Source organism: Neolamprologus multifasciatus, chromosome 5 (assembly GCF_963576455.1).
Source record: "Neolamprologus multifasciatus chromosome 5, fNeoMul1.2, whole genome shotgun sequence".
NCBI classification, from domain to species: Eukaryota; Metazoa; Chordata; class Actinopteri; order Cichliformes; family Cichlidae; genus Neolamprologus; species Neolamprologus multifasciatus.
In genome coordinates, this window is record NC_140443.1 from 5,886,894 (window position 1) to 5,907,972 (window position 21,079).

The 21,079-nt window shown below is 39.2% G+C and overlaps 1 protein-coding gene across 4 annotated transcripts in view; it reads left to right on the forward strand.

The window, feature by feature from the left end:
• Positions 1–21,079, forward strand: part of tox2 (TOX high mobility group box family member 2) — a 112,993-nt gene that overhangs the window by 68,535 nt on the left and 23,379 nt on the right. For all 4 annotated transcript variants that reach the window (XM_085161042.1, XM_085161041.1, XM_085161040.1 and 1 more), the window contains exon 4: positions 17,012–17,299. In XM_085161042.1, the coding sequence (XP_085017168.1) occupies positions 17,012–17,299 (288 nt within the window). The remainder of the gene's footprint in view (positions 1–17,011; positions 17,300–21,079) is intronic.

A 21,079-nucleotide genomic window follows, 5' to 3' on the forward strand; every position in this document is an offset into this window, starting at 1 on the left:
CTGACATACACAGGGGAGCGGGGAATTTGTCCCTGTCAATTGCAATTATTAAAACCAACCCGTAGGCTACAGTAGTTCTGTGTTTCAGTTGCATTTGCTTTTTTGCTAAATTTCTTAATGCTCTGGTTTGTTAAGGTTTGGCTGATGGCCCAGAGTAGGACACAGAGCTGCTTGTGTTGTCTTTTCTACACATGTAAAGTTAATTCAGAAGGCTCAGACTATTAGGACTGCCACAAAGTCATTTTAAGTGGGACAGCGCTGTTATTTGACAGATTTGTCATGCAGATACTTCACTTTCTAAAAAACTGCTAACCACTGCTTTTATCAGTTAATTTCATATAGCACATGTGGCTTTACTGTAGTGCTGATTGACTGATTAGACATCAGCACCAGTTACTGATGGGTGAGGGAAGCGCTGCGGTTTGTTAGAGAAGACAAGAGTGAGCGGCAGATAGGTAGAAAACAGGGAAGCAGGAGACAAAGAGACGGAGGGAAATAGCGTGAAAGACGGTGATAGGATGAGAGACGATTTTGCTTTGCTCTGTGTTATACTTTGTTTACTCAAGATCCCCTCACATTTGACATGTGCCTTGCTCTATTCTCCGCTTCACCAAGTTTAGCCTCTCGTTCCCTCTGACAGCTAGAATCAGGGAGGCCTAAGGGGTGGACACACACTCTGACAACAAAACATAGAGATGGGAAAATCCAAAAATCACTGATCTGCACCTCTTTAGCTGTGCTACATTTTTTTATCCAAGCAGATTTTTAAATAGTGCGATCGCGCTGGAAAGAAATCACGGTAAATAAAGGGTTGAGGGCACCTTTGTTGAGACGGTTCGCTGAACTTTGTCAATTTGAATAATCGTCACTAACCCATTCTACTTACTCTCACATTACACCATCTTTGTGGTCGGCGCACACAAAATGTAACCTCACTCGTTTTATGCATTAACTCTTCGATTAATTCTTTCGTTGTAATGTTCTCAAACTACCACTCGGTAGCTCGTTTTCATCATGCATTTCACATCAACGACATCATAAGCACTAATAAAGGGATGTTTTATATCCATGCATGCTTTCTGTTTCAGTGTTTTGTCACTAAATTTGGAACAAAGCTGCAGTTTGATTGACATTATCAAAGCATGTTTTGATAAAGTGCAATCATTTCTTGCACTAATGCGACACGAAGAATACGATTCTATACCTGCTGGTATATGCTTCGTGTTCCTCAGAAGCAACTGCATTAACGCTCGTGCTGTTTGCAAGTGTTTAGGTAAAACAATCCTTTATTAATTAGTGTTATTCTTACAGAACAGTTGGGTGCGGTATACAGCAGTGAGCTCTGCTATTCTCAGTATGTTCTATCTCGAACTTAAACTAATCATACTGCCTAAAGCTGACTTTTCTGTGGTTGCTGCTTTATTATCTCCCTCAACTTATCTTTCACCCATTTTCTCTGACTCCCCCTCTTTTGCTCTTTTGCTCACTGTTTCTCTTTTTCAGTCTCTACCCCCGTTGCATTTAAATGCATTTGGGTCAGCAGTTCTGCCTCGAAACTCTGTGAAGAGTGTGTTTTTTAGTGCTCGGCTTTCTCTCACTTCGGTTTCACCATGTAATTGCTCTATTTAACGTGGCTTACCTACATGAATTAATTTTCTATATGTCTTGCACATTCATATAGGTCATTCACGGGGTGCCGGTGAGTAAATCTGGCAACGCAACCTTATCAGACTGTTCGGTGCTTAGATGGGTACGTTCTAGTGATGAGTCACAAGGAAATGGGGTCAGTGCCATTGTCATATCGATGTTCCCATGAGCATCGCTGTCTGACCCTCCTTAGTTCTCTGTAGAGTTTCTTTCCCCCCCCAAGCAGAGTGACAAAGTGTTAGTGATTCAATGACAAGGTCATGGACCCTGGTCTTAGCATCAACAAGCTCTTTGTCTGCCCCTGTGGCCACTGGCCATTGTCCTGGCATCACTGTAGAAAAGAGTAACCAACGAGAAGAAGCTCTGGTATTTCCTAGTGTTGTCACGGAGGTTTGAACTGAGAAAATCTCCACAGTGGCAAGGATTAGAGCACCTCCTAAGTAGAGAGGCTTTTGTATCATAAAGGTCTTAGTAGACCAGATCACCTGAGGTAAGATTCCTCTCGCTATAACTAAACAGAGCAGTGCGAAGCGACACGATCAAAGATAATGCACTGTGAGAGATTCCTTCTCATAGCTCCGCAGCAAAGTGAAAGAAACAGTATATACTTCATCAGCACTTTACCTTGACAATGTTTTCTTTTGATGTCTTTCTCCCTGACTTATGAATTAATTTAGCAGAACTGCTGTTTGAGAGAAATATGTCACAGAAAAGAGAACACGGGGAGGAAATGGAAGGGGGAGGGGTGGAGATGGAGAAACTGCACAGGGGAATAATTCGGCTAATGGAGTGACTGTTTGGATATTCAGCAGAAGTAGGAATGGAGATTATGATCTCGCAATTAGCGTAACAAGGTTTTATTGATTGGCTGCTGCTGTAGCGTCTTTACTGCCAAGACTCTGCATGTGGCTTTAACATGCACGGTGTGTGTAGCCCAGCCAGTCACACTAGTTCTACTACGACGCCGCTACCAGAGCAGAATGTAGCTCGGCGTTACCATCGAGCCACGGCCATTTCCTGATCATCAAAGCTGAAATATTATGGATTGTCGAGTTGAAAGGGTCTGTTTGAATGCCTGATGATAAAGTGGACTGCATTTGCATTTTCCGCTCACTTTTAAGTTAATGCATTGCCCTCCTTCCCCTTTGAGTGAAAAGCAGGTATAAAAAGGCAGCTTCTGATAGCGAGCAATTTGAAAGTTTGTCTGCCTGTTTTACATGCTCGGAGTTCGAATGATGTTTTCATGGTAAGTTTGATGCGATTTCTCATCTCGCTTACTATTTTGTAGCTCATTGCTGGCAAGGATTATGGAAGTCCCATGGGTGTTGTAATTGTAATTAGAGAGGTGACTGCCAACAGCAGATCTGTTAGACATGTTAGACATGGAGAACTAGACAAAGATCGATGGAAATATTTTTATTTTTGTTTGGTTGGGGTTTTTTTAGGACAGTCAGCAGCTGTGAACATCATTATGTTTATTAAACAAGTTGTCAGATTAAACTCATAATGGGGCTTTTGTGTGATTTTTTTCATCTTGTGTTTAATGAGAGATTTATTGGCACAAGAGCTCTTGTTAACAGATCTGAACAGATATGCCTGTCACATATTCTGGTGCTTAAACTTGCAGGAACTCCCCCCTTATGAATACGATTAAGTTCTTCTCTAAAGCTCCCTCGTGTCTCTCATCTTCCACCATATGTTTCTGATGAGCCATTGTAGAACATGATCCCATAGTCTTTTATGTCCAACCTTTGACAAATCTATCACCTCTTCCCTCTATGCTCTGAATTAAAGGCCCATTCCACCTTTCCAGTTTAGATGAATAATTCTCTTGTTTGGCAGCAGCCCAAAGCCCAGCCAGCATGTCTGGAACCTTGGTGGAGCCTGATTGGTCCGGTTCAGTCGTGTGTGACTGACAGGAAGCCCGCTGATTGGGGGAGACCGTATCTTTGGATCGTTGCACTGATTAAAGCCTCTCGGCAGCATTTTGTACACTCCCGCCGTTCGGGGTCCCCGCACTAGCGCTCTGGCACTGCTGGTCTGAATTACAGCTTGGTCGCATTAGTCTGATTTACAGCTTCCTCCTGCTGTTTAGATTGGAGTTGGGTACCAGAATGGCAGGCTCCTCCTCTACTACACTTCCACCTGCCCCCTCCTCTTCCTATTGATTCCCCTACTTTGTGCTTTACCCTCTACCCATCACCCCAATATCTCTAACCCTTTTTCCACTGCCTCTTTTATCCCACCTCACCTGGTTTACTTTCCTTTTGACTCTCAATCCTCTACTAGTTCTTCTAGGTCACCCTTTTCTTCTTCCCCGATCCCTCAATTTTGCTTTTTTTTAGCCTTCATTCCACTTCCCAATAAACTGTCCTCATACTCCACGTACACCCTTGTACTTGTCCTTCTTTTCAAATGTCCCTCTAACCTCTGACAACATCCCTTTACCTTTCCTACCCAGCAGATCTCCCTCTCGCTCTTTCTCCCTTTCGCTCCCTCACTGCATCTTTTGTGAAAATGAAAACAAAGAGCAGCCTGCCAAAATATTTCTATAGCCATTCGCTGACGAAGCAGGGAGAGGAGACAAAGCAAAAAGATGTGCAGGCATATTTGTCGCGGCAGCAGAAAGATGGAAAGCTCTGTCCCCGTGGCCTTTTTACAGTCATTTGGAAACTCCCCACCTCTCTCTCCTCTCTCTCTTGCCCTGTTTAAAAGCCCTCTGTTTGAAATACTCATCTGACATGGCATTATATATAAATGCACAGCTGTGTATTTGTATAAGGGCCTCGCTCTGCTAAGCTGTCCGTCCCCATGTTGCCCTAGGTGATCAGATGAAACTAATGCGATTCAACTTTAATGTGTTTCTGCAGGCCTTTCACCCAACTGGATAAAACAATAAGGAACAAACACCCACTCTTGCTAGGGTATAATAGAAATTGGGAAATGCAGTGTCTAGTCAGCCTTTTCATAACTGTTTTTTTATTTTATTTGTATTTATTCATTTATTTTTAATTTTTTTAGTAAAGTTTCCCATGAATTGGTTTTTCCTCACGGCTGTGAAAAAAGGTTATGGGTTATTATAGAGGAAAAGCGCCTTGAGGCGACATTTGTTGTGATTTGGCGCTATATAAATAAAATTGAATTGAATTGAATTGAAAATGTACCATTCAGCCACAATTCATTAGCAAAATACCTGGTTAATTATTGATGCAATATCTTCAAGGTATGAAAAAAGCCCAGACTTGCTATCGATCTATGTCGACTTATTTCCTGTGCTTAGAGAAAGTAGAAATGAGGTGGTACAATTTCTCTTATTAAACTAGTTAAACAGCGCACAGCAAAAATGTTGGTACAAAGCCTGAGGCAAAAAGGCTTTTATAGTTTTATATTAAATGTATTTGTGAGTTGGTTTTATCCCTCTATGTAGTGCTGTAGGATGGGGTTATAGGAAACACAGTGGGCAAGAGCAGAACACAGACCGCAAAAGCCAGCACACGATCTAACCCTCTCTGTAAAAATGTACAGCGGATTGACTGGACAACAAGACACAGGTGGGAGCACTGCACTGGGGCCATAATTAACCACCCCACACTCACTGTTCTCAATGAGGGAAATTACAAAGGAAGGAAGATAAAGACAGGAAGTAAATACAAAAACATGACACACAATCACTATCAAAGTGAAAACAGCCAAAAGACAAATAATAAGGATGCACTAAGACAGGTTAACAAAGAAAGCACCAGGACATGGATGAGATAGAGGAAGGAGAAAACAGGGAAACACTGAGATACTGGACATGAAAGAACATTAGAAGAAAATTTGAAACTCTGGAAAGAGAGACACATTCAAATATGAACTGATTACTCAACAAAAACCCTAGATCACTTTGGTTATCGCAAATACTCCCATACACAATGACTAATATGCAGAGAAACTAACAGAGGAAAGTTGGACTGGGCGTGTAGACAAATATTCAAATCATTATTTTTTTTAACTCATGGTAGTCCCAGAAGTTAAGTACAAATAAAAATATACATTTATTTGACAGTTTAACTATTACTTACATGCAGTTCACTACACCCGTAGCTGCCGACAGCGATGGTCAAGCTCTGACTGTTGTATATAAACAACTTAGCTGTAAAACTGTGGCTCTATTCATAACTTTATTCATAAATAATTAAGCTACTGTTATTGTGCTTCATGCATGAATGTTGGATTTAGTTTACTTTATGACTCTGCAGACATTTAATGAACTCTGTGAGCAACTAATATCATTTTAGCTCCTGTTAATTCTTCGTCACATCAGAATATAGAACCAAACGCCTGACAGGACTAAACATAACCTATGTTTTGTCTCGTGCAATGTTTATGGAACAGTATGTGCCGTGATCTAGCAATAGGCTCGATGTTCAAATTCTGTCCTGCAAGCATTTTTAACTTGAGTGTTTTTCATAAGAGAGGAGCTTTGATGCTTCCCTTGATTTTGTTGCAAGATTTGTTTAGTCAGCATGATAGCAATAGACTGATAGTGAAAGCATGTGGCATGTAATGAGAACGGGAAACACTGTACTAATCTGGGTTAGCACTGAACCAAACATACTTAGAAGAATAACTTCTATATCTGAATTTGTTGCCAACTTATGACCAAGAATTAGTATTCACATTAGCATCTCGTTGGGGTTGCACACATTAACAGTACAGCTTGCTAAGAGTGACTATGCTAATATCCTGAGGTTTAATTAATATAAATAAACTGGCATAAAGCTTATGATAGCTGCTTGAGCTGATATCCCTGTGTTGATGTTGTTTTTGGATCAGCATACTTAATGTTGGTCAAGGTTCAATATTGCACGTGACCAGTTCTGAGTGGAGATCAGCAGTTTTTTTTGTTTTTTTTCATGTCACAAAACTATGACATCATATGGTAGCAATGTGATTGGTAACTTGTAGTGCTGAACCTGGACCAACATTAGTTATTAATGATCCAGGGACAACACTGACACAGGTACACCTAAGATAGGCACCATGTTAATTTAGTGCATACAGTAGCTTGCAATTATTAGATAAGTCTGAATGTTTGCTCTTAGTGTATTTTGTCATGTAATTGGCTCAATTGTTGCTTGATGGCATATTAATGGATTAAAAGCCTGTAGTTATCAGAGTATACTTCAGAGTCAAGATACATGAAAACCATCATCAGAGACATTGAATACAGTAGAATCCTGAATTGAAACCTATGGGAGAGTTTGTTAATAGCAGAGGTGGTGGTAGACGTATAACTGAGGGTGGGAAAAGAAGCTTTTTAAGAGTTTACTTTGGGGTAAAGTTGGCTATTGGATTTTTTAAAATTCAGTTTTATTACCTACCTACATTGGCTCCCTGTTAAATATCGTATAGATTTTAAAATTCTTTTGTTCACTTTTAATATTCTGAATAATTTAGCGCCCAGCTATCTTTCTGAACTACTCCACTCATACAATCCCAACAGAGCACTTAGATCGTCCAACCACAGGCTCCTAGTACAACCTAGGACTCGAATGAAGTCGAGAGGTGACCGGGCCTTTGCATCCATGGCACCCAGACCTCCCTGTTCATATTCGTACTGCCGAGTCTATCCAGTCTTTTATTTTTTTATTTTTATTTTTTTTAATTTTTATTTATAAGATTTTAAGTTCAAAGTTACATAACGGCACACCAGACAAAGGACATACGATTCAAAAACAATAACATTTAAGCACGGAAAAAAAAAAAAAAAAACAGAAACCAAACACAACAAAACAAAAACCAAACAGGAAAACAGGAAAGAAAAGGAAAAAAAATGAAAACAAAATAAATAAATAAATAAAAATACACCAGTTAGCCAGTACAAATCAAAAGTTCAAAAGAAACACCATTGTCCAAAGAAGATGATTTTCTGTGGGAGTTTAGACAGGGCAACAGAGAGTTCACCAAGACCAGAAGATGTGGGAAACATGTCCAGGAAGGAATCAGGGTCCGGCAGAGGTGCAGTTTCATATCCAGTCTTTTAAATCACGTCTTAAAACATATTTTTTTACTTTGGCTTTTGATTCTGTCTAGTTGGCTGGTCTAGCTTGTTGTGTTGTTACCTATTGTTTGTTGTCCTCTTTTATTGTTTGTTTTAACTGTCTCATGCCTTTACTGACTGTGAAGTACTATGGTCAACACTGTTGTTTTAATATGTGCTATATAAATAAATTTTGATTTGATTTGATTACCTGGCAACCACTAAAATTAAAGTAAATTAAGATAATGCTTCAAAAAAGAATAAGCACCCAGAGGCGTTTCAAGATAGCTGCCCAATGGCAAGACTTAACGGCAGTTGGTGTAATCTCTCTTATCTAATATTGAAGAAACAAAAGAATAAAAAAAATAAAAACAAACAATCAAACGACTTGAGGCTGTGTTAGAGAAACTCTAGGAGCTCACCAAAATCAGGCAGCTGTCTTCTGTATCGACTGACTGACCGGCACACAGCCTAGTTAAGGCTAGCATGTTCTTGTGTACATGTAACTCCTTTTGTGGACACTTTGGTGATGCATGAAGTATGACTTGCAGCGCAGATCTCTAGTGAGAGACAGGAAGGTTCATTGACCCTGGAGAGCTGTCTCCTCCACTCTCCTCCATTCACAACCAGCCTCTTATTAACAATGGCACCAGGAGTACGACGGTCCAGATGTTATTCTCCTGCTCCCACCAGCTGTGCCAGCCTCCAATACACAGCCTCATTGACTCTGAACCAGCGAGGCAAGACACTTAAGAACACACTGACACCGGACTCACACAGAGTGTGCAATCTCTTACAGTAGGTTTTTGTTTTGAAAAGGGGATTCCTAAGAAATGTTCACAAAAGCATTTAAGAGCTGAAATGACACACACATGGACACACAAATGCCATATGCACTCTCACCCGCCACATGCTCTTTACACCCCCTTCTCCTGGTGTAGAGTTAGCAGCAGAGTTATTTGTGGGTGACAAGATCCTAACAATTCTGAGAATAATGCACATTTGTTTGGATGACTGCGCCATCAGCACTCCCTTTGTTATTTTGAACATTGTTAGAGTCAGTTTGTAAGGATCCATCAACGCTTTATTCTGCTGGGGTTTTTTTTTTTTGTCCATTTACTTGTTCCTATAACAATAATTAGTTTTGTCATTCAGCCACAGTAGCACTATTGTCCACCTCCTAATAATGATTTTTGACAGCGGGCACAGAAAAGTAGATAACTGAAGAGTCATTAAAAATTAAAAAACAGTTGACTGGCTGCTGTTTTGGGCCTTGTCAAGTCTCTCTGCTTCTTTGACGTAGTCGTAACTCAGCAATACCAGTGGCTGTTGTTAAGTGTTGTTGAACAGGTGTGCCAATGAGAAAAGCTGAAAAGGCTCGGGTGTTTATGAGACATGGCTGCTCCCAACTTGAAGCGACAGAGGGACTCTGGAAATAATACTGTATGTGTGTCGGTATAACATTGTAGGGCTGCACGATTTTGCATAAAATGAGAATCACGATTTTTTGGCTTAGAATTGAGATCACGATTCTCTCACGATTTTCTTTTCCAGTATAAATATTTATTGCGCTTATTAACTGCACATCAACTTCGTAACAGTTGAGACTGAACATAAAAACAATAAATAAACATAAAAACAACAAATGTCTCACATTTTGTCGTTGCCGCAAAATGTTGTACTGCTTGAAATTTCGTCTCTATCGTTGCTCGACACTGCGTGTATAGAGCAGGTAGTGCAACAATAGAAAAATAGTTGTGGGACGGCACTGTGTAGCGTTTGTTTAGGGCAGGGGTGGGCAATCTCAGTCCACGAGGGCCGGTGTCCCTGCAGGTTTTAGATGTGTCCTCGAACCAACACAGCGGATTTAAATGGCTAAATTAGCTCCTCAACATGTCCTGAAGTTCTCCAGAGGCCTGGTAACAAACTAATCATGTGATTCAGGTGTGTTGACCCAAGGTGAGATCTAAAACCTGCAGGGACACCGGCCCTCGTGGACTGAGATTGCCCACCCCTGGTCTAGGGTGTTGATCATTTTCCTAAATCCCTCGTTTTGCACAGTGTTGATGGAGCCATATCTTTGGTCAGGTGATAAGTAATAGCCTCCGTAATTTCTTTGTGCCTGCGGAAGTTCGACGGGTATAGGGAAGCGCTGTATAAGGTTCCCGTTATTGATGTTTGGGTGGTTGACCGGGACGGATTTTCTCCTGTCACTTTCTCGTCATCCCTGACGTGCTCTCCGTTGTTTTTTCCCTGCTAATTTTAGCAGCCAGCTTCTGTATCACGTGGTATAAGGCTCCGCCCTTGTCATTTGTTGAGCAGGAAGAGTGAGCGCTTGTTTTCATGCAGATTACGTACAATCGTCGTCGTCTTTTTTTTTTCTTTTTTTTAAAAATCGTTGTCATTTGGAAATGAGATCGCACATAAGTATAAATCGAGATCGTGATTTTCTAACGATTAATCACGCAGCCCTATAACATTGTAATTCTAATTTCACACTGTCACACAATAAGTTTGTTTGGGATTCTAATTTGAAAAGTGGGATTCATCTCTTTCCCCATGCAGCTTGATTTTCTGCTTCTTCCTCTCCGGTTCATCCTTTCTCCTCCCACTCTCTCCAGCCCTCTTCTCCACCCACACACACCAGTATCAACATCAGCATCACTCTAGATGACTATTGGGAAACCTGAGCTATCTTGTGCAACCATGGTTTATTTTTTCCAGCTGCATTACTGGGGATCACAGTTTTCACTGTATGGCATCTGCATGTCATTACCACAACAGGGTCCTGAACTCTTTCTGTGTTTCCAACAGCAAATACAGATATTTTCAAAAGAAATATCAGCAAACAACTCAGTTTGAACACACTTTTTATCACTTAAACACTTTTCTATTTTATCATGTTTGACAGCTATTTAAGAAGATTTTATTGTTGTGTGTCAATTGAAAGTTCAGCAGCAATTATGTGGTTCTTATAGTTGACAGTGCTTCTCCATTAGTTATCTCTCTTGCCAATATTAAGTGTTTTTTGATGGTGAAGAAGAAATAGAGAGAGCAAGAGCAAGGAGGGTCAGTAGCACATTTTTATTGGATCAAATTAATATGGAACAACCTCCCAAAAAATATTAGCCTCAGAGGGCAGTTAGTTACTCGGCACTTCCATCCGTTTGCAGGATAAAAAGAAAGCATATGAGAAACAGAAAGAAACAGAGGTACAAGGGAGGTTGTGTTTGTTATTTGATAAAGCCTCCCTTATAACCTCAGCATGTTGTGCAATAGCGCTGGCTCTCCTTCAACTCTGCGGCGTGCCACTTCAAATTAGTCGCTTGTGGAGAGGGTCTGCCCCATCTTTGCAAAATGCATTAGTACACCACTCAGAGCCTCATACAGCCTAGGGTTAAACACAAATTATATCATTTCTGTCATCCAATCAAATCAGAGCGACCTCTTGACCTGCGAGATGAGTCAAATGCATAATGAAATATGACATGACACAAAAGCTCTGATTCTAATCTGTTCTGACACGCGATCAGATGAGGATGACCTCCTGACCTTGACTGACAAGTGAGACGGGCACTTGGAACAGGATATATGAAGGGAGAAAAAGGGAAACTTAAAAGGAAAGGGGAGAAACACGTGCAATTAGGAAGGCTGGTTTGAGTCAGTGGTAGGTTAGTTAGTAATCAGCTCAGGGTCTGGGGTGAATAGGGCCATCTGCATCTTTTGACTTTAGACAGTCGGTGCTCACCTTAATTATTCTCTCCATATTTTCCTTTCTTCCCATTTGTTTCTCCGTGGGGTTTATGTCTTTGAAAGGGTTTATTTCCTCTCTCCTCACCCTCCTGTGCCACTCATTCACTGAACACATCCCAAGTACAGCATCTCAGTCCCCGGAGTTCCTGTTATGATTTCCGAACAGTAAAATACTGACAGATAAATAAAGCAGCTGGGCTGTTTTAGAGGGAGATGAGATGACAGAGGGATGGATAGGAAGGGGGCTGATCGGGGTCTAAGGAACGTGGAGTAGCGCCAGAACTATTGGGGCTTCACAAGGGACAGAGCTGAATGGGCAAGCCAAGAGAGGAAGAGGAAAGTGAAGGTGTAGGATGGCTGTAACTGGATCTCCTGCCCATTTCCATCCCCACTCTTGTAAGATATAGTAGCAGAGGAACAGCTATGGCTTTAATTAAGCCTGAGTTGAAGGAAAGAGATGGATAGATTAAAGAAGACGCTAAGAGAAACAAGAAAGGGTATCAACAACAGCAAGCCAAGAGTTCACGGCTCTTAGATTATGTGTTTGAAAATAACTGATCTCTGTTGTCAGACAAGCCTTATTTGCCTTTGCTGTGTTACATTAAAACAAGAGCTTTGTGTACACTAGTAAACAGGATCATTTTTGAATATACAGTATAAGCCTCCTTTTGCGAGAGCAGTGACAGAGGGAATAAAAAAGTTGATGCTCTTGAATTCATCCCAAAGATAAATCCACTGTTTTCTTCATAAAACGGACTGCATGGAGCGAGAGATAACAAGGCCTGACTTGGCCTGCAGAGTGCTGCACGGTGAATTTTGGGGAAGGTGTCAGAACGAAGAGTGCCAGAGGTGATGGAAGCGGTGATGTATGGGTATTTCAAGCATAAATCACTGCTTTGACAAAGCTCTTCAATAAGCAGATAAGTCCATATTAGCGGCGAGACAGATATGTCATCGGCTGTCTCTGAGCCGTCCGTCCCGCCCTCTTTGCGAAACAGACGTTGACTTGGGAGGACACCGGACTCTTTCGTCCATGTGGAGCGCAAGGATCCGGTCTGAAAACACAGCACTTACTGTGTCACTTGATGTCATGCTAGTGGAGATATTCCCAGTCTGTGGCCCACCTGTCAAAATAATGTTTGCGTCATGACATTCCTTTGATTTCAAGACGAATCTAGAAAAAAGCAAATATTGTGAGTACAGCTGAAAATAATGTTTAATGTCATTATTATCTTGTCATTATGTGTCAGACTTAAAATGCTAAAAAAAAGAATATTTAGAGTTGTCACTGAAATAGGGCAAAACATAGTTTATTATCTGTCAGTTGCTGCTTAATAGCCTGATAATTTTATGCCAGAGCAACATTATGCCAGGAGGTCCAACATTATGCTATGTAATGTTGAAAAAGGCGAGTAGCTTTTAACCGAACATATGAATTGCAATTGACAGATGAGAATTTTAAAATGGATGTGCAATTTAATATTAAATGGGCGATGTCCCAAATCCTGATTTCTACAGGCATCATAACAATAATCTAATAAGTAGAAGAATATAGAGATAATGAGCCATTAGCCACAGTCAATATCATCTCCAGAAGGCCTTGAATACTCAGGCAGTGTTACAGAGGGAGGGAGAGATCTGTGCCAAATAAAAGACAAGCTGGAAAGCTCCCCAATCAATGTTATTTTCTCTCTCAGTCCCAGACCAACTGTCTATTCATCTGTTTCTTTCAAATGAAAGGTGTGCTGGTATGTAACACTTACAGTCGAGAGATCTGTCTCTTAATTAAAACGTTACAGATTGCATTCGCTCGCAGCGAAGACAACATACTGTGTATTGGAAATAATGTTCCCTATAGTGTACCGCATTGATCAGATGAGGAAAATAAAGGATGGTGAAAAATAGAGTGTTGAAAATAGAATCTGCTGCTTTTTGAAGGAGAACAGCCCCGACTATTGAAAGTAAACCAATGATGAGTACCTCAGAGGAAAGAAAAGGGGAAAAAAACAGGGGCTGTATGTTTGAAAAGCTACTTCCATACTAGGACACATGCTGGTCTATACGATCCATCAAATACATTGCCTTGGTTTGGATTTTACTTTCAAAGAAGAAAAGAGTATACATTAGCCAGAGTGTACATGTGGCTCTGTACATGCAATCTCATTCTGAATAGAGGCATATGAATAATTTATCTTGCCACAATCCAACTGGGAATGTCCTTGGTATTTACATTTTATCATCAAGGGCACTGGATGAGCCTTCATAGCAATCCAACACATGACACATCTTCTGTCCTTGTCCCTCTGCACAATCAAAGGCAATAGATGGGACCGGAAAAGTGTTTCTGTAGCTTGGATGTAGATTAATTTACTGAGAAAACAAAAGATTGATAAACACGCTACGTGATGACTAAGCACGGTGGTCTTTAGATTACATAGCGGTCTGCTACAGTCAGAGTGAAGCACATGGTGGCTCAGAGGGACTCGCACGGGGACTCACTTCACACAATAGCTCCGATGTTTACAACAGACAATTTAGTTTCCTTCCAACAATTATGAGGGAAATTGAATCTCAGGAAATGTTCGTTTTCTTGTCCATTAGACCAAACAATAACACTATCCCCAAAGGTTTACAAAAACATCTGTCTTCAAAGGACAGTCCAGAAAATTAATATCAACTTGCTTGCAGGCTATGTCAGGACAAAGTAAATCAAATTGAGGCAATCGTTTACTAAATGTTACGCCAAATGAAAAGAAAGAGAGAAAAAAGAAAGGATTAATTCTAAGTGTGTCTCTATACTCTTGATTCAACAGTGAAAACCTCCTGTTTTTGCCATTACGCTTAAGACGTGTGCTTTAGACTCTTCTTATTGACATTCTTATTGTTGCGAAATTAAATTTATCTCATGTGTCTTTGCGCTCGTTGCTCCACGTGGGATTTAAATAGAAAAACTGTCTTGGGTTTTTTCATTCCAAGGATGTAAAATGCTTATTCATACGACTTTATCTGTAATTGATGTGCTCAAAAATTACAAAATAGGCCACTGCACTTACCTTGATACTAAAACAGGGTTGAGAGAAAAACAAGGAAAAAAAAAAGCACCCCGTATCCTTTCTTCTTCCTTCCATCTCCACATGCCCCTTATTTTCTAAAAGTATCTGTTTGAGAGATAAATGACCGCTCTGCTGCCGAGGATGACAGCCTACACAAAGATGATATTGAATTGATTTCAGAAATGTTGCAGAACTGACTGTTTGATGTATACTGCTAGACATGAATCATAAAAATTCTATTAAAAAACCCTTGAATGGCTGACACCAGAATATTATTTGTGATGATTAATTTGACTCAGTCATTACAATGGGAGTCAAGTTGGATCGTCTCAGACAAAATTGCTTTTCATTCCCCGTTGAATTTCCCTGCTATTTTTCTTTTCTTCTTGCTCTGTGCAGAACCCTGATCTGATTGGACTTACTGTGTTAGGGAGACAGCACGCGAATAGAGACTGCTGGTCTGCTATATTACTGATCGCTGAGCATTGTTTTGTTTTTTTTGTTCCAAAATGAGTCGTTTAACATTTGAAGGAAAATTATACCTAATGTAGCAAAATGACAGATCAGAAGTTAAAAAGATTGCAGAACCTTTGTGGAATTTCTAGCTTGACAAAATAAAATAACACAATAAAGTTAATGGTTGTAATCATAATGTTTAGCATATGCAAGTACACACACACACACACACACACACACACACACACATATATATATATATATATATATATATATATATATATATATATTCTTTTCATATAACTTCTCGAAAAAATTTCTTTGTGTTTGTTGGAAATGAATGCAATCTACTCAAAACCAGAATTTTTTTCTTTTGTTCCCTGTTTGGGAACCATTAGGTTTATTTGTAAATTTTGCAATAGTATGATTTTCTCTAAAATGTGAGTAGAGAATTGTAGTTGACCTAATGTAGCAAAATGACAGATCAGAAGTTAAAAAGATTGCAGAACCTTTGTGGAATTTCTAGCTTGACAAAGTAAAATAACATAAAGTTAATGCTTGTAATCATAATGTTTAGCATATGCAAGTATATTCTTTTCATGTAACTTCTGGAAAAAATGTCCTTCTGTTTGTTGGAAATGAATGCAATCTACTCAAAAACAGAATTCTTGTCTTTAGTTCCCTGTTTGGGAACCATTAGATTTATTTGTAAATTTTGCAATAGTATGATTTTCTCTAAAATGTGAGTAGAGAATTGTAGTTGACCTAATGTAGCAAAATGACAGATCAGAAGTTAAAAAGATTGCAGAACCTTTGTGGAATTTCTAGCTTGACAAAATAAAATAACACAATAAAGTTAATGCTTGTAATCATAATGTTTAGCATATGCAAGTACACACACACACACACACACACACACACATATATATATATATATATATTCTTTTCATATAACTTCTCGAAAAAATGTCTTTGTGTTTGTTGGAAATGAATGCAATCTACTCAAAACCAGAATTTTTTTCTTTTGTTCCCTGTTTGGGAACCATTAGGTTTATTTGTAAATTTTGCAATAGTATGATTTTCTCTAAAATGTGAGTAGAGAATTGTAGTTGACCTAATGTAGCAAAATGACAGATCAGAAGTTAAAAAGATTGCAGAACCTTTGTGGAATTTCTAGCTTGACAAAATAAAATAACATAAAGTTAATGCTTGTAATCATAATGTTTAGCATATGCAAGTATATTCTTTTCATGTAACTTCTGGAAAAAATGTCCTTCTGTTTGTTGGAAATGAATGCAATCTACTCAAAAACAGAATTCTTGTCTTTAGTTCCCTGTTTGGGAACCATTAGATTTATTTGTAAATTTTGCAATAGTATGATTTTCTCTAAAATGTGAGTAGAGAATTGTAGTTGACCTAATGTAGCAAAATGACAGATCAGAAGTTAAAAAGATTGCAGAACCTTTGTGGAATTTCTAGCTTGACAAAATAAAATAACATAATAAAGTTAATGGTTGTAATCATAATGTTTAGCATATGCAAGTACACACACACACACATATATATATATATATATATATAATCTTTTCATGTAACTTCTGGAAAAAATGTCTTTCTGTTTGTTGGAAATGAATGCAATCTACTCAAAAACAGAATTCTTGTCTTTAGTTCCCTGTTTGGGAACTATTAGATTTATTTGTAAATTTTGCAATAGTATGATTTTCCCTAAAATGTGATTGTAGTTGCCCATACCCTGTAGTTGCAGAGACACGTATGTCCAACCTTGTATAGAGCAATTTATCTTGCAACGCACCTGCTGTGTGACATTAATGATTTAGCTGCGAGTTTACATTTATGGAAGTGTTTGCTGGGCAGGGCATTCACCACTCCTGACAGCTCAAGTAGCCATTTCCACTTTGCATTGTCTACTGTAGAAAAACTATAAAACACTGTATATTTCTACATTTGCAGCCTGTGTGTAATAGTCACGGGGACTTAAATTGGATTGATTTTCAGTTTCTGCTTAATGAAAACAGTGTGTTTCACTTTATTTCTGTTTCTGTCTGTCCCACCACAGAGCTACACAGGTCAGACAGGTGGCAGTGGGGGTGGAGGAGGAGGTGGCGGCACTTCAAGTGGAAATGGAGCCGGGGACGAAGACTATGAGATCCCACCTATCACTCCACCTAACCACCCCGAACCTCCTCTTCTTCACCTGATGGAGCACGAGTCTACAGGCTACCTCGGTCACTCGTTGCCACACAATGGGCTCATCAACCCGTATTCCTACCCAGAGCTGCCCACACTTATGATGTCGAACATGCTGGGACAGGACAGCCACCTCGTATCCAGCCAAATGCCCTCGGTGAGTAGCGCACATTTAATCACAGTAAGAAAAACATTTAATACTTGGGAGTGATGAGTGTTGGTCTTAATCTTAAACTTAGCTTGTTCTGGCTCAAGCAAGCAATGTCAACACATAGGATGAAATGATGATGGAGCAAACTTTTTTTTTTGTAATTTTAAAGCATTTTGTGTATTTTAAGCATCAAAAATAATTTAAATATCTTAGCCTTGTACCAAGGGAAAATGTCGTTTTCAAGGCACAGTAAATGGGGCTAAGTAGGGAACTGAATGATTGTTCAGCAGTTGCCATGTCAGCTCTAATGCATGGAGAAAGGGATTGTGGGTAAATCCATCAGCATCATATCTGCCTCGACAGCAGGCATCGGTCAATCTGTCAGGCCTTCAAACATGAATACGTGCTGATTACTCCCTCAGCTCCACACAGAACTGCTCCTCTACAAATTAGCATCTCCAAACCATAATTGCATTCATGAGAACTGTTGGAAATAGAGCAGGTTACTATCACAACAAATGAGCTCCGCAAAGCTTATGCATCAAACATATGAGTAAACTGCATTAAGCAAATAATCTATATAGCAGTTTAGCAGTATACCACGCACAGTGCCCTAAATGTGTAATATAGCTTTGAAGTTCAAATTAATGTATATATTAATAAAGATAAAAAAGATGGCTGATGTTTTGATTGTAGGTCCCAAAGAAAGAACAGAAATGGTTAATAGTGTTAACGTACGATTTTTTTTGTGTGACACATGATGACTGGAAAGCCAGTAACTTTAAACATTCATAGCTTTATTGATACTGACTTGTATTATAAAACAATGCAGAAATAGTAACGCATACAGCTGTGCTGTTCTAGAAAAGGAGATGTTTTCTTCTCGTTCGTTCACGGTATCGTCAAGTACAAACATCAGCAGTGTGTTTTGTCTCTGGCCATGTCTCAGTATCTTTTAGTTATTCTACACAATAAAGATATATGTTGTATATATGAATATCAAGGTCAGGCATATTGTGTAACGTTTGTGATAAACAGAAGACAAGCAGCAATCAAAATATTTCTACTAAACATTCTTTGCATTATATATACTTTAATGCTGGAATACTCCCACAAGGTATTGGATTCATATGTCATTTATCTTCATATTCATTTCACATTTTGGTCATGACCTTTACTGTGGAGACATTGGTTGATTGGCCAGTCTTTCCCTCTGCAGTCAGGATATTTGTTACTGCTACAGAGGGCCACACTCTGTGGTTTTAATAGATTGAATACAGCAGGCTGGGTGATAAAAATGCATGAGATTTTAAATGTTCAACTCACACATGATGAACTTGTGTTTAAAGCACATGTAACGCAGCTCCTGGTAACCGCTAGGGAATCTGATAGCACTTGTAGATAAAATGATGCTTTTGGTTGTGAAAACAGAGATGAAAATGATTTTCAGCACATTTTGTAAATGTTCTATGTTACATGAATTTAATTCAACTTTTGTGTGCTTTAACACAGGCACACTAATCTGGAAACAGGTTAAGAGACTTTACACCACAGCTAAAATTATCTGTGATCTTTTGCATTTTGCAAGTAAACTCCCAAATCTTGCTACTTCTGACTTTTTATAAAAGAGCTCTTGAATACATTTGGGGATCTTTTCAGAGCTCTGCTTCAACTTCACTTCAAAAAAGCAGCATATAAAGTGAACTCTGAGTTTTTTTAATCAAATAGTCTGGCTGGCAAAACTACCAAACCGTAGCAGAGGTTCATTTGTGCTGAGAACGGAGTGTCTATTAAATTGGTGCCTCACCTTGACACAGTCTGTTGAGCAGAGTAATTAAGCAAACTCTGCAGTTCAAACATGAGTTGCTATCATTATGAATATCTCACTTGACATGGGTAGATAAATAATACAGGTTCATTCGAATTTTAATCTATTTTTGGTAGCTAAAAAACACAATGTACAGTGCAGCTGTTTGTCTGCTCACATTGAACAACGTGTGTGTGTCCGAGTGTGTCTGTGCGTTTTTGTGTCTTTACTATAAACAATATATCTGCTGTTGAAATGGATCCACTACATCTGGAGGTCAGGCCTTATATTCAATCTTGAGCACATTGAAAAAAAAATCCATTAGGGTTCATCTTTCCTGCATCAGCCATTCTATTGTGGTGCTGCAGTGAGATCTGTTTTCATCAGGCAGATTCAATACGTGAGCTGGGCAATGAAAAGAGTGCAATAGAGTTGAATGAAGAAAGGAGGGGTGAGGATAGAGTGAGAGAGAGATGGAGAGAGGGAGAAAGAGAGAGCAGGGCATTGTGGGGAGGAACGCTAGAAGAAAAAAGTAACTCTTATTCAAAATGAGCGTATACGTCCAGTTTTTGTACCTCCTGGATTTCATTATTAGATATTTTAAAGATAATTCAGTTGAGTGAAATGGGGTTATTCTGTCTCAACAAAAGGCTGAGAGCCTCTGGTTTTTAAATTTGTGCCTGTGTGATTCAAGTATGAGGACATTTGGAAAGTACTCCAATGCAGGTGCAACAATATAAACATGAAATAAATAGGGCAATTATATAACAAAAAGGATTTAGACTCGAGCAGCATCGCAGCAACAGATGATCATAGCTGTTGAATAGAACAGAGAGGGTGTGTTTTGTTTGTTGTGAAAGGGTGAACTGCGGGGCTAAAGAGGGTTTAAATCAGGCAGATTTAACTGTGGCCGTGGATCTTAAAAATTTATAAAAAAAACGATTGATTGCACATATGCCAAAGCATGAATAATACAGAACAAGACTGAAGGTTTATTGCATTTTCTTTATTGACAATAAATTGCATTAAAATACACAAATTAAGGGTGTGTTTATCTAACGCTTGGTGCTTTTGGGAATTCATTTTTCTTTCCTCCTGTTAAAGATGTAAATCTTTGAAAATATGTAACAAATGTCAAGCTTAATTTATGCGGAAAGTACATTTATGAAACAGCTGGGCACTGTAGTCTTTAGTAAATAGCAAAACATGACAAAATAGTTGATTTAGAGGAAGAGTGTTGCGTTTCGGGGCCCAGAACTGACCATAAATGGATGAGACCAGTGAGTACTGAGCTATCAGCTAACATTAGCACGGTAGTTATTAAGCTAGCTCTAGCATGCAGACCAGAGCTAGGTGGTCTGTGTGCAAACATCAAAACATGAGCACAGATTCTTGGATGGGCTGTATGGGCAGTGTTCAAAGCTAGCTGTCAATCAGGGCGGACACACCACGACTTTTGATCTATGTCAGTATCCAAAGAAATAAGGTATAAAGCAACTTTCTTTTTTTTAATTTAACAGGCTGTAAACATGGTTTTAAATGCAGTTAAGTGGTCATTAGAGGAATTTAAATCTTTGTCAGTTCAGAGTTTTTCCATCTCCTGAGGTTTAAAGACTGCAAATACAAAGAATATGTTAGTGTGCTCATAACCTTAGAGTTTGCCTATGCAGACAGCATTTAGTTGATTGATCTCTGTATTAATTTGATAAAAGTAACAGGGGTATTTATTCATTTTCTCCACTTTGCTGCCTCTCAAAACCTTCCAAAGCAAAACTGATTGCACTTTCCTGATTTTGTAAGGAGGCCATTTTCAATTCAGAGTTTTTTCTTTCCTTTCTCTTTTGGATGATGGTTATTGTGTCTGAAGCTCCTCCTGGTCAAACCTGATATCTTTCAAAGAGCTCTTTTCTCGATGTTTTGATGCACTTGGCAGCCCCCCCATTACCTCCCAGCTCCCCACCTCACCACTTTCCCTCGTT